The 12170-nt window shown below is 32.7% G+C and overlaps 1 protein-coding gene across 17 annotated transcripts in view; it reads left to right on the top strand.

Moving 5' to 3' along the window:
* The window catches only part of DYNC1I2 (dynein cytoplasmic 1 intermediate chain 2), a 114152-nt gene that overhangs the window by 70078 nt on the left and 31904 nt on the right, over positions 1 to 12170 (top strand). For 9 of the 17 annotated variants that reach the window (XM_060302261.2, XM_060302262.2, XM_060302250.2 and 6 more), the window contains one exon: positions 8466 to 8610. In XM_060302261.2, coding sequence (XP_060158244.1) covers positions 8466 to 8610 — 145 coding nt within the window. Of the gene's footprint in view, positions 1 to 7790; positions 7809 to 8465; positions 8611 to 12170 lie in introns of all 17 variants that reach the window. The other 8 variants (XM_030852002.3, XM_030851982.3, XM_060302258.2 and 5 more) reach the window with 2 other exon arrangements.

Here is a 12170-nt window from a genome sequence, read left to right as displayed (position 1 = left end):
TTTAAAATGTTGTGTTAGTTTCTGCTGTACAGCAAAGTGAATCAGTTATGCATATATATATATCCACTCTTTTATAGATTCTTTTTCCATATAGGTCATTACAGAGTATTGAGAAGAGTTCCCTGTGCTATAGAGTAGGCCCATATTAGTTATCTATTTTATATACAGTAGTGTGTATGTGTCAATCCCAATCTCCCAACTTATCCCTCCCCTTTTCTCCCCCCCTGCCCCCTGGCCCCAGTAACCATAAGTTTGTTTTCTACATCTGTGACTCTATTTCTGTTTTGTAAATAAGTTTATTTGTACCATTTTTTTTTAGATTCTACATATAAGCAATATCATATGATATTTGTCTTTGTCTGACTTCATTCAGTATGACACTGTCTAGGTCCATCCATGTTGCTGCAAATGACATTATTTTGTTCTTTTTTTATGGCTAAGTAATATTCTGTTGTATGTATGTACCACATCTTCTTTATCCATTCCTTTGTCAATGGACATTTAGGTTGCGTCCATCATAGTATCTTCTATTGAACAGAATCCTTCATTTTGATGTGTTCACATCCTTTATTTTGATAATGGTCAGATCTACCATTTATAACCTTTTTTTTTTTTTTTTTTTGGTTTTCTTTGAAAAGAAATCCTTTCCTACTTTGAGGATACAAATATATTCTCCTACATTTTCTCTATTATTTTATCCTTCACCTTTAGATATTTGTGTTATATTTTTGAATATAATATGAGGTAGGGATCCAGCCTAATTTTTCTCCATATAGTTAACTAATTTTCTCAATACCATTTGTTAAAACATAGTCCATCTTTCCCGCACTGATATTCTGATGCCAACTTTGTCATTCAGTCAGTTCTCATATATTCATGGGCATTTTTGGGCTCTGTATGTTCACTGTTGACCCATTTGTCTGATTCTATACTATTAACACACAGTTTTAATTACTGTGGCTTTATATTAGTATATTCTAATTTCTTTTATAGAAAATGGCCCCTTCTTTTTTCATCTTTTTCAAAATAGCCATAGCTTCACAAAATTTTTCTTCCCCTCAAAAAAAATTAGTTTCTTAAGCTTCCCCTGAAAACCTTCTTGCACTATATGTTGCATTTAGTTGTATGTTTTTAGTCTTTCTAAATCTAGAAGATCCTCCACACACATACTCCTTTTTGCCCCATGTCATCGACTGGTTGAGGAGAGTGGGCCAATTGGTCTCTAGAATGTCTCGCCTCTTGGGTTTTTCTGAGGGTTTTCTCACATTTAAGCTTTTGTTCCTCTATCCTTTATATTTTCTCTAAACTGGAAATTAGATTTTAAAAGCTTGATTAGCTTCAGGTTGAACCTCTTTGGCAAGAAGATCTCATAGATGATTCTGTGTACTTCATATTGTATCACATCAGTAGCACATATGTCTGGGTTGTTATCAGTGATGTCAAGATTGATCGCTGGGTTACAATTCTGACAGCCAGGCTTCTCCATTGTAGTTACTTTTTTTCCCTTTGGACTAGCAAGTAATATCTGGAGGTGATACTTTGGTACCATGGAAATATTCATTTCTCTGTCAACTGTTTACCAAGTAGTTTTAATACTTACTGATGAATCTTTTCCAAATCAGTTATTTAATTATTTTTATAATTCCATCATTCCTTCTACATTTATTGACTGAAATTCTTCTGTAAAGGGGAGGTTTCCCTCAGTAACTAGGGCTATTTGGTTACCCTGAATGCATTTCCTGTTAGAAAAGCAAAAAACATACTTAATTTTTTTCACTTTAGTTACTAATAGTCATATCCAGGTGTGGCAGATGAATTTTTCCATGTATTTAAAGAATAGATTATATAATATTTTATTTAGGGTTTTTGTGTATATGCTCATAAATGAAATTTGCCTATAATTTTCTTGTGCTGTTCATGTTCAGTGGCCACCATGGTTATTGTTTTAAAATAAATTGGATAGCTTTCTCTTTTGCTATTTTGTAGAACAGCTGTAAAAGATAGATATTACCTGTTCCTTAAATACTTGGTGGAATTCAACTGTAAAACTGCCTCAGATTATGCTTTTTTTCCCCAGAGGATAGTGGAGAGCAGGAGTTACTCACCATTTCAAGTTTTTCTAATGGTTATAGTCCATTCAAGTTTTCTATTTTTGTATCGGTTTGATATTTTTTTTAAACAATAATAAACGTTTATTATCTCTCACAGTTTCTGCCAGTCAGGAATTTGGCAATAGCTTAGCTCAGTGGTTCTGGCTCAGGGTCTCTCATGGGGTTGAAGTCAAGATGTCAGTCAAGAGCTGTAGTCGTCTGAAGGCTTGATTGGGGCTTGAGGATTTGCTTTACCAGCCATGTGATTTGCTCAGTCACGTGGCCAGCAGGTTGGTGTTGGTTGTTAGTGGGAGGCCTGAATTCCTATCCACGTGGGCCATTCCATAGAACTAACTGCTTGAGTATCCTTGCAGCATGTCAGCTGGCTTCTCCCAATGTGAGCAATCCAAAGACAAAGAGAGCCGGAAGGAAGCTATCCTTTTATCCTTACCCTTGGAAGTCAGAGGACATTGCTTCTGCCACATTCTGTCTATGGAAAGAGAGTCACTAAGTCCAGCCCACATTCACAAAGAATTTTGACATCCTTTAAAATCACCAAAATATGTACGACAAACTCATAGGTCTCCTAGTATTTTGAGATGATCATATGCTTTTTTTTTCCCTTTTGATGTATTAATATGATAATTTATATTGGTAGGTTTTCAAAGCATGCTTACATTCTGGAATAAACCCATTTTAGTTATGAGAATATTTTTCTTATATATTGCTAATATTTTATTTAGGAGTTCTTCATCTATACTCATAAGAGAGTCAGACCTATAGTTTTTTTCCTTTTACTGTATTTTGTCTGGTTTTATTATAATGGTTATAGTACCCTCATTAAATGAGTTGTGCAGTTTTCCACCTTCTGTTTTCTCACAAATGTCTAAAGATCTTTCCTGTATTTATTTAAAATAAGGCCTGGAGAATACAGGATACAGGTGAAAGCAGTGGCTATCAAACTTTCTTGACAGTAACAATAAAAATACATTTTATATCACGACCCAGGATGGATACTTGTTTTTCTTTTCACTACAAATGTATTTATTAAATATTTTTAAATTGTAGAAGTAAGTATAAAAACACCACTAAAATATTCAAGAGGATTTATTAAAAGCATCAGTCTGGTTTTACCTAAAATGGACTTTTTCCCTTTTTTAAAAAAATTCTGCTGAAAAGAATTCATTTTTTAAAAAGAGACAGCTAATAAAACCTCTCTTAGCTTCTCTTTGCTGGTAGATTCTTATTTATTTGATCATTTGATTGTTTTTTGTCAGAGATCCTTGAGAGCAGGAACAGTGTATTACATTTTTATCCCTGGTGTCCAGCACAGACTAGACACTTAAATGTTTGTTCAATTATTATTAGGTCATGTGTCTATCCACCTGGTAAGACCAAATAAAAGCCATCTGCTTTAAAAGCAGTAACAACAAAATCTTGTTTAAATTTCAGGAAAATGCATAGTGGAAATTGACATTTGAATATTTCACAAAAGAAGTATGGCTTGATTTTTTTTTTTTTAACAAAATTTAAGTGGCCAGTCTTCAGAAAGTTAATTTTAGGCACAACTTTCAAGACATGTTTTATCAAATGTGGAGTTAGTAAACACTGATGGTCAAAAAATAAATAAAGTGAATCTCTTTTTGTATGTATAGCTACTGTTTTAACCATCTTGTAAAGAGATGAAAATAGGTTTTGTCCATTACTCTGTAGCCTGAGTCTGTATCAGTAGGACACAGTACATCGATTGGTGTGATAATCAATTTTTTTATTAGGAATAAACAAAAGAAGTTCAGTAGTCAAGTATTGCTTCATTTATTTCCCTCTCTTGTAACTTTTGAATATTTTAAATCTGATTTTTCCAGTTTTATTGAGAAATAATTGACATACATCACTGTGTAAGTTTAAAGTGTACAGCATGATGGTTTAATTTATATATATAGTGAAATGATTACTACAGTAGGTTTGGTTAACATCCATCATCTCATAGATACAATAAAAAGAAAAGAAAAATTTCTCCTTGTGATGAGAACTCTTAGGATCTGCTCTCTTAAAGTTTCTTAAATATCATACAACAGTGTTAACTCTAGTCATCATGTTGTACATCACATCCCTAGCACTTATTTCTCTAACTAGTAAGTCTGATTTTTAGATAGAATGATTTCCATGTTATCAAGTCATTTTTTCAAGTTTAGCCTAATTTTAAGAACAGTTCCTTATAGTATTTTAATGCTATAAAATTTTATTTTTATTAATTTCTTTAAAAAAATTTATCTGATGCTCTGAATTACATTGAAGAGAATAAAGGAAACATTTAGGGGAGGTAAGGGGAGGATATTTAAAGTTATCAGGAGAAGGGGTCATATGAAAAGGAGAAACTAATATTTCAGAGAATTAAGCGTTTTTTAAATTGAATTTTATTTATTTTTTTATACAGCAGGTTCTTATTAGTTATCCATTTTATACATATTAGTGTATATATGTCAATGCCAATCTCCCAATTCATCACACCACTACCACCTGCCCCCCTCGCCACTTTCCCCCCGGTGTCCATACGTTTGTTCTCTATATCTGTGTCAGAGAATTAAGGTTTGTCTTTCAGGACAAAAAGAGTAAGTATGAAAAATTAAACAGATATTTAAATGTTAATATTTCAGCCTAGGAGCACTTGTATCCACAAGAGGGCATTACTGTGTAACTCGGACTGTGTTTGAGTGCTGAGTATCATAGATAGATGAGCTACAAGGGGCCTCACAACTTTTGGTTATCTCAGAAGCTCTCTCTTCCCATTTGTGCTCTGCCAATACTCCCACTCCCTACATTTACTTTCTTTGGCTGTCCACCTTTTCTAGGTTCTTCTTCCTGGCAAGAGCCCCTTCTTGCTAGAGACTTTTTTCTCTTAAAAAGTAATTGAGAGCTTCCCTGGTGGTGCAGTGGTTGGGAGTCCACCTGCCGAAGCAGGGGACGTGGGTTCGTGCCCTGGTCCGGGAAGATCCCACATGCTGCGGAGCGGCTGGGCCCGTGAGCCATGGCCGCTGAGCCTGCGCGTCCGGAGCCTGTGCTCCACAACGGGAGAGGCCACAACAGTGAGAGGCCCGCGTACCGCAAAAAAAAAAAAAAAAAAAAAAAAAAAATGAGCTGGGCACCATCCTTGTTCATCTCTGAGACTTCGGTATAGTTCTGAGTGGTTGACTCAGACTTAACTCTGGTTTCTAAATCTAGGTGCATTCCCAGGTCCTTTGTGGTTTTAAAATTTCTGGTTGTTCCTTCACAGGCTAAATGGCAGTAGTGTTAATTTTATATCCTTGGGAGGCCAAGATCTAAGCTAGCAGGAAAGGCCTTCATGGTTCTTGGTGGTCTTTCTGTCCTAAAGAATCAGAGTCACAGCCTTTCAGTATTACTTGCATGATCAGTGAATGCCATGGTGTAGATCTGTCTTTTAGTTTACATTTCTTCCTTGGTTTTCTAAGAAAGAAATAGGTATCTTTGCTCTAAACTTCTAAGAAGTTTAAAAACATTCACGTGATTAACTCATATATGTTAATATTAAATCTTTTGTACCATTTTTAAAGCCTTGTTTTAGGCTATTTTATATACAGAACTGTGGAGTAAAGGTAATCTGATTGAATCACTGTTCTTACTATGCAAATCATATCTCAGATATTTGGCAAAAGCTAATTAATAATAGCTTATGTTATTTCTAAAGCTGATTGTACTCTTAAACCATCTTTAAAAATGAACTCTAGAATTAAGCCCTTTCTGAGATTTTAGAGACTATGAGTTATTTAGTTTTTTTTTAACCTCCCTGAATGCATGCTTGTATTCATTTGGGGGGATCATTTATTGGAGTCTGGGAATATAGTGACATTGCCTTATTGTGCAATTACTGTATTCTTTGATTTTTCTAGACTAACTGGGTTAAAATATGGTAGTACCATATTTTAGTACTACCTTTCCCTTTTTTCCTGTTAACATTCCTCCTTTTTCAGTGATAGTAATTTTCTTTTTCCAGGTTTGTCCCTTCTGTGGTATAGATTATTTATTATTGAAAGATGAATTTGGTGGGCCAGATAATAACATTGAGTCCTTAATTAGTCTATTATCAGCTGGCTTGAAAACTATCTTTGGTTGAAAGAATATAGTTCTGGGATGGAGATTTTTATCTAATTACAAATTTGAAGTTATGGTGATTTATCTTGCTTCTGGCTGAGGAACAGTGATAATTTGGTTGCATCACCCGTGTAACTTATTTTTTATTTCTGAAACTTTTATTTGAGAATTGGCTAGTTTAGTGTATTTATGTATGTACAATTACTATTTAACCTGTTTTCATAAAGGATTTGAGGTAACGTATTTTTCTTTTAATGTAGTCTTAACCAATTAAGATACTGGTGATGAACATATTAAGTGGAATCATAGATATTTGAAGTCACCAGAAAGGGGAAAAAACATTAACTGGAAAAGAATTTTATAATTTATCACAAATAATTAAATTGATAGGAATATTACTATTTTTCTCAAATCTTTCCTGTATGTATACTTAGAAAAATTATTTTCCTAAGCCTGAAGTTAACTTTGTAATTTAAAGAATTCAAAATTTCTTCTTTGGAAATCTTTAATATGAAAACATTGTAGTAGTATAAATTTATTAAATTTATACTACTAAATATTTAGTAGTAAATTTATACTACTAAATATTTAGTAATTTATACTAAATAATTTAATAAACATATTTGTGCTTACAATGTAGTAGACAAACCACTGTCCTGTATCAGTTGGAACTTAGACGCCTAGGGGAAGCCTCACAGTGAGTGGTGGACAAAAAGATGAGGAAAAATGTAACCTAAGGGAAATTAGGGGACATTAATATTCTTTTACTTCAGATACAAGTCTTGTTTAGCTATGAGTTATACATGCAGCCCCTAGCACAGTGGTATCATGATGTGAATTATATGAAGGCAATCTGGTTTTAGCATTGTTTCTGAGAGATTTAATCACAAAATTAGAAACCTTTTATTATGTTTTTATGGTCTTTTGAAATTTGAGCAAGAATTAACCACTGTATCTCAGGAAACAAACATTCTAGCTATGATTTTTTTTCTTCTAATCTTTTTATTGGTTTCCAATAGAATTTGGCATTGAAAAATAAGGATGATCAGTTTTGTACCTATGTTTAAGATGTAATTCATTATACTATACTTGTGCATTTTGTTAGATGAGCAAACCCACTTTTTACTGAAGCATATATAAACATTTAAACATAATTTTAAGGGTTCAGTGAATGTGACTATTCCAAAAACACAGACTTTTAATTAAATACATATTTCTTTAGATTGGTTTCTATATAACTAGGAACTTACTTTCTTTTCAGTAAACTATTAAAAGAAGGGCTTGCAGCACGACATAAAATATATTGGTCACTTAATATTGTACATTGAAAAATTATTTTTAAAAGATACTTGGGATTGGGGTCATTTATGGTAAAATTTAACCAGAAGATGGCAGTGATGATCTTCAAAAAGTTTTACAAATGTAATAGCATGAAATACGCACGTTCAGCTGCTGGTATATAATGTTAAAAGTGACAGGTTAGGGGAAAGCATTTGCTGTTTGTTTTATATACTATGAAAAATGTGTATTTTTCTATAAGAAGGGATTAAGAATATTTTGGGTGTCTGTATCTTTGTCTGTACACTTCAGTTTTTTCTGAATACTGGGGTAAGGAAGTTACCATTAAGTCTTGCCTTGTTTAAGTTGCATGCATCACTTTATGTTATGCATCATGTCTAGAAGGCATGCTGTTTTATGGCCTGTTTGCATTTTTCTCCCAAATTGCTGGAAACTAATGGACTTTTAAAGGAGCCATTCCTTTAGTGATAGTCATTTCTCTAAATTGGCCCTTTTTATTTTTGGTGAGGGGAAAATATCATTTAAGACATCAATTTCTTTTTGAAAGAAAAAATTGACAAAAATGAACATTTTAAAATAAATCTCAGAAAACCAGACAGTAAACGACTTCTGAAGCAAAATTCAGAGTTTTGATTTGACACTAGTTAGAAATGAGCTGGTGATCTTAAAAGCAAAGAATTAGAAAAGGGAGAAGGAATGATCTCCTTTGAAAATTAGTACCCACATTTGGTGTTGGCCGAGATGAAGATGCATCCTTCCATAATCTTGCTTTTTTTTTTTAATATAAAGCCCAAATGCATTTTGCCAGAGAAATTGCATGAATCGTCAGCATGCATTGTTAACTTTGTCTTTCTCCTCTTCTTTCTACTGTTCATTTTCATTCATGTACTTTTGTTTTTTGGTTTGCCATTATTTTTTCTTTTTTGTTAATTACTTCACGTTAAATTACTTTTGAAACGTCATAAGCTGAGCAACCTCTCCGTGTAGTAACAGCGGATACCTGTCTATTTCACTATTTAGTCCCTCCTCCTATGTCTCCATCCTCCAAATCTGTGAGCACTCCAAGCGAAGCTGGAAGCCAAGACTCTGGAGATGGCGCAGTGGGATCTAGGTACAGTAATTTTCTTTCAGTATTTTAATGATAGAATGCATTTAGTGCCCAGATACTGTCAGTGCTGTACAGGGACTCTGAATAGTTATGTTGAGTTAGTCCTAACATTTTGAAATCTAAATGGCACAGAAATTGTTTGTTGTAAATTGGGGGGAAATTTTTTTAAACAATATTTTACTGTCACAATTAACTGAGTACTGACTAGTTAACTGATTTTATGATGATTATTTTATATTAAAAATAGAAGTGTTCATTAAAATTATTTTTCTGTTTAAGCAAATTTTGTATTGGTTATTAGGTGAATGTTTTGGGTACAAATAGTGTAAAACCTCTCTACTGTATTATGCTTAATTTCCATTCAGTAATTGAAAACCTAAACAATTCAGTTAAACAGCCTAATTCTGTTGTATTAAGTCACTATTTCTAATTAAGGTAGAAAATAATAATGCATAAAATATCAAGAATAAGGAATAACTGCTAAGGAAACATTGAGTGTTTACTGGCTTCAATAACAAATTTAAAGAATTTTTAAAAAGAGTGTTTACTGGCTTGAGGGCATTATGCTAAGTGAAGTAAATCAGAAAGGGAAAGACAGATACTGTATGATCTCACTTATTTGTGAAATCTAAAAAACAAAACAAAACAAGCTCATAGATACAGAGAACAGATGGGTTCATTTTTATTTTCATTTCTAAAATTTTTGATGGTTGCCAGAGGTGGAAGGAGGGGGTGAGGGGTGGTTGAAATGGGTGAAGGGGGTCAAAAGGTACAAACTTCCAGTTATAAAGTAAATAAGTCATGGGGATATAATGTACAACATGGAGACTGTAGTTAACAATACTGTATTGTATATTTGAAAGTTGCTGAGAGAGCAGGTCTTAAAAGAAAGAAAAAATCACAAGAAAAAAATTTTGTAACTATGTATGACAGATGTTAACCAGACTTATTGTGGTGATCATTTCACCATATATAAAAATATTAAATCATTATGTTATATACCTGAAACTAATATAATGTTGTATGTCAGTTATACTTCAATTAAAAAAAAAAGTTTACTGCCAAGTGTTCCTGAACTTGGGCCTTCCTTATAAAACAATATTTCATGTTTGTTTTAGGATGCTGCACACATGTTGGGACTTGATTTTCAAAAGTTCAGTAAGATTTCAGCTTCTTTCCAAAGATCATACTGAGAAAAGTATTATTACTTCTCTTTGTCACACACACAATAATACCAAGTCTTTGTTTAACAGCATCTTACATTTTGACTTCTTATGGCAGCTGAAATGAGACTAAACATAGTTAGTTTAGAATCTTTATTCAGAATCCTTATTTTGGTCTAGGAAGTTAAATGTCCTCCTCAGGAAAACTTCAAGACACCTTTTAATGAGAAATAAACTAGGAAGTTTTGTCTTCATTGTGCCCAAGCACCTCTGATTGAAGTTACAAACAAGTAATGAGCATCTAAAAGACAAGGCAAGAAAAAAAGAAGCAAAGGGGCTAGCTAATCCATAAACTCAGTACTTTAGTCAGTTTCTGAATAATCAGGTTGTCATTAATAATTAGAAGGCACAAAAGGCTCACCAGTCTGAATCTGAGATGTGCTTTCCAAACCTCTTCTGTTTATAGAACTGAAATTGCAAATCTAAGCAATACTATTGTTGGAGGTAAATGACATAACTCTGTCATTTAAGAGAAGTCAAAACTTTCTGTTTAAGAATAATATTACCTCATAAAATAGTATGTATTACAGATTAAAGACTAAATTTATTTAGTCTAAATTCATTTTCAAAGGCTAAATTTGTTTCATACTTTCGTTCTTCTGTATTCTTACGCAAATATGTTAGTATTCCTTTGCTAGTAAACAGATGGCATTTTCAAGAGAAGGGTTTTATTTTCCCCTTATACATTACCATAATAAAAACATTTCCCAAGGTAAAAAAAAAGTATTTTAAAAATTTCTTTATTTGATATTATATATTACTTTAATGCAGATACTCTACTGTGTTAATTCTGAACTCATTGTTCTTGATTTTGAATAGGAGTAGAAAGATTATTTTAATGCAACGTCAGCAAGTTTGCTTTAAAAAATACTATGTAACATCTGTATGAATTAAAATATGTCCTCCTGAGTTTCATTGGAAAACCTAGAGATTATTAGAGAGACCCATTGGAATATTGTAAATTGGTATAGGAAGTAAATAACTGTTAAGAAAAATATTTATTGTGTTAGAATACGTATTAATTGAATTGCCAATTTAATGTTAAATGCTATAGGTTACCACAGAAAATAATGTTCCTGGTCCTTGCCTTCGGGAAACTTGTATTCTAGTGTTCATTAATTTTACATCATTAATTTAAATGCTATTCACTGTATTGAAAAATCCTAAGAATAGTGTGCTAACTTGTGTTTATAGTGTAGATTTGTAATGATAAGATGTAAAACAAAAAAACAGGTATTTAAATATCTTTAGGGGTATTTGTTTTTATTAGAGAATGAGTAGAAAATAAGTTTCTTTTAAGTTTAACAGGAGAGGAAATAAATTCTCTTTTTAAATGAGGTGACTTGATATCTTTTTAGAGAGCACAGACTCATTTTTAATTGTTAATTTTCAAGAGGACTGATTATGTTCACTTCTTAATATATATGTATACACACACAGTAGAAAACTATGAATTCCATTAAATCATCTCCAGATTCCATAATAGATAATTAATATTGTTGATTAATTGGTGCTGTTGGCAGTGAAACAATAGCATTTTAAAATATGTGGCTTTTAAAAAGAATGCTGGAGTCTGAGAACGAACAGAATGAACTTCCATTGAGCAGGCATGATGATAAAGAATAAACAGGAAAATGCATGAAGATGTGTGAGGTGTATGAACCTATACACTTACATTAGCTGGCCAAGACAGTCTAAGATTACTACACTTAGGGAGTAGGAAAAAACATGTTAGACATTACCAAGTATGATATCAAAACATCTGAATCACTCTTTCTAAATGCCAAAAATTTCTGTTGGGCCTGGTGGTAATTTATGAATAAATATATGAGGCCATAAAAATGATATTTCTCTAACTTTGCAGATTGGGAAGTTGCATTTCATTAAGATTTTATTTAGTTCACTTTCTCAGTCACTTCTGTTATTGCTAAAATTTAGGTGACCGTTATTCAATTGAGTAATCCATTTCTCTTGTTCCTTTTTTCCATTCTTGATCAGTTTATCTCTTAGGCTTTTGATTATATGTCTCAGGATTATATTGAAATTTTACTTTATATGTCTGCAGATGCCTTTAATAAATATAATCCCATATGTTGTGCCATGTGTTTTCAGTACTGGTTCTATTTTGAGGTAGAGTTTTACTTGATTTTAGACTAAAATGACGTCCTCAACAAGGAGCTCTATGTCATTGGTAACAGCTAGAGCTCTTAGAGAATGTAAAGGCTATGTACAGAACATTCCTTGAAGAGCACCTCATAAAACCCCGTCTGGTTTAACAAAGCCTAAGTTTGTTTCTGTTTAATGCTTAGTGTAAAGTGAATCTTCACTGTGGCCTCTTCC

The sequence above is a fragment of the Globicephala melas genome, chromosome 7 (assembly GCF_963455315.2).
Source record: "Globicephala melas chromosome 7, mGloMel1.2, whole genome shotgun sequence".
NCBI lineage: Eukaryota > Metazoa > Chordata > Mammalia > Artiodactyla > Delphinidae > Globicephala > Globicephala melas.
This window is presented reverse-complemented; position numbering and strand designations above follow the sequence as displayed.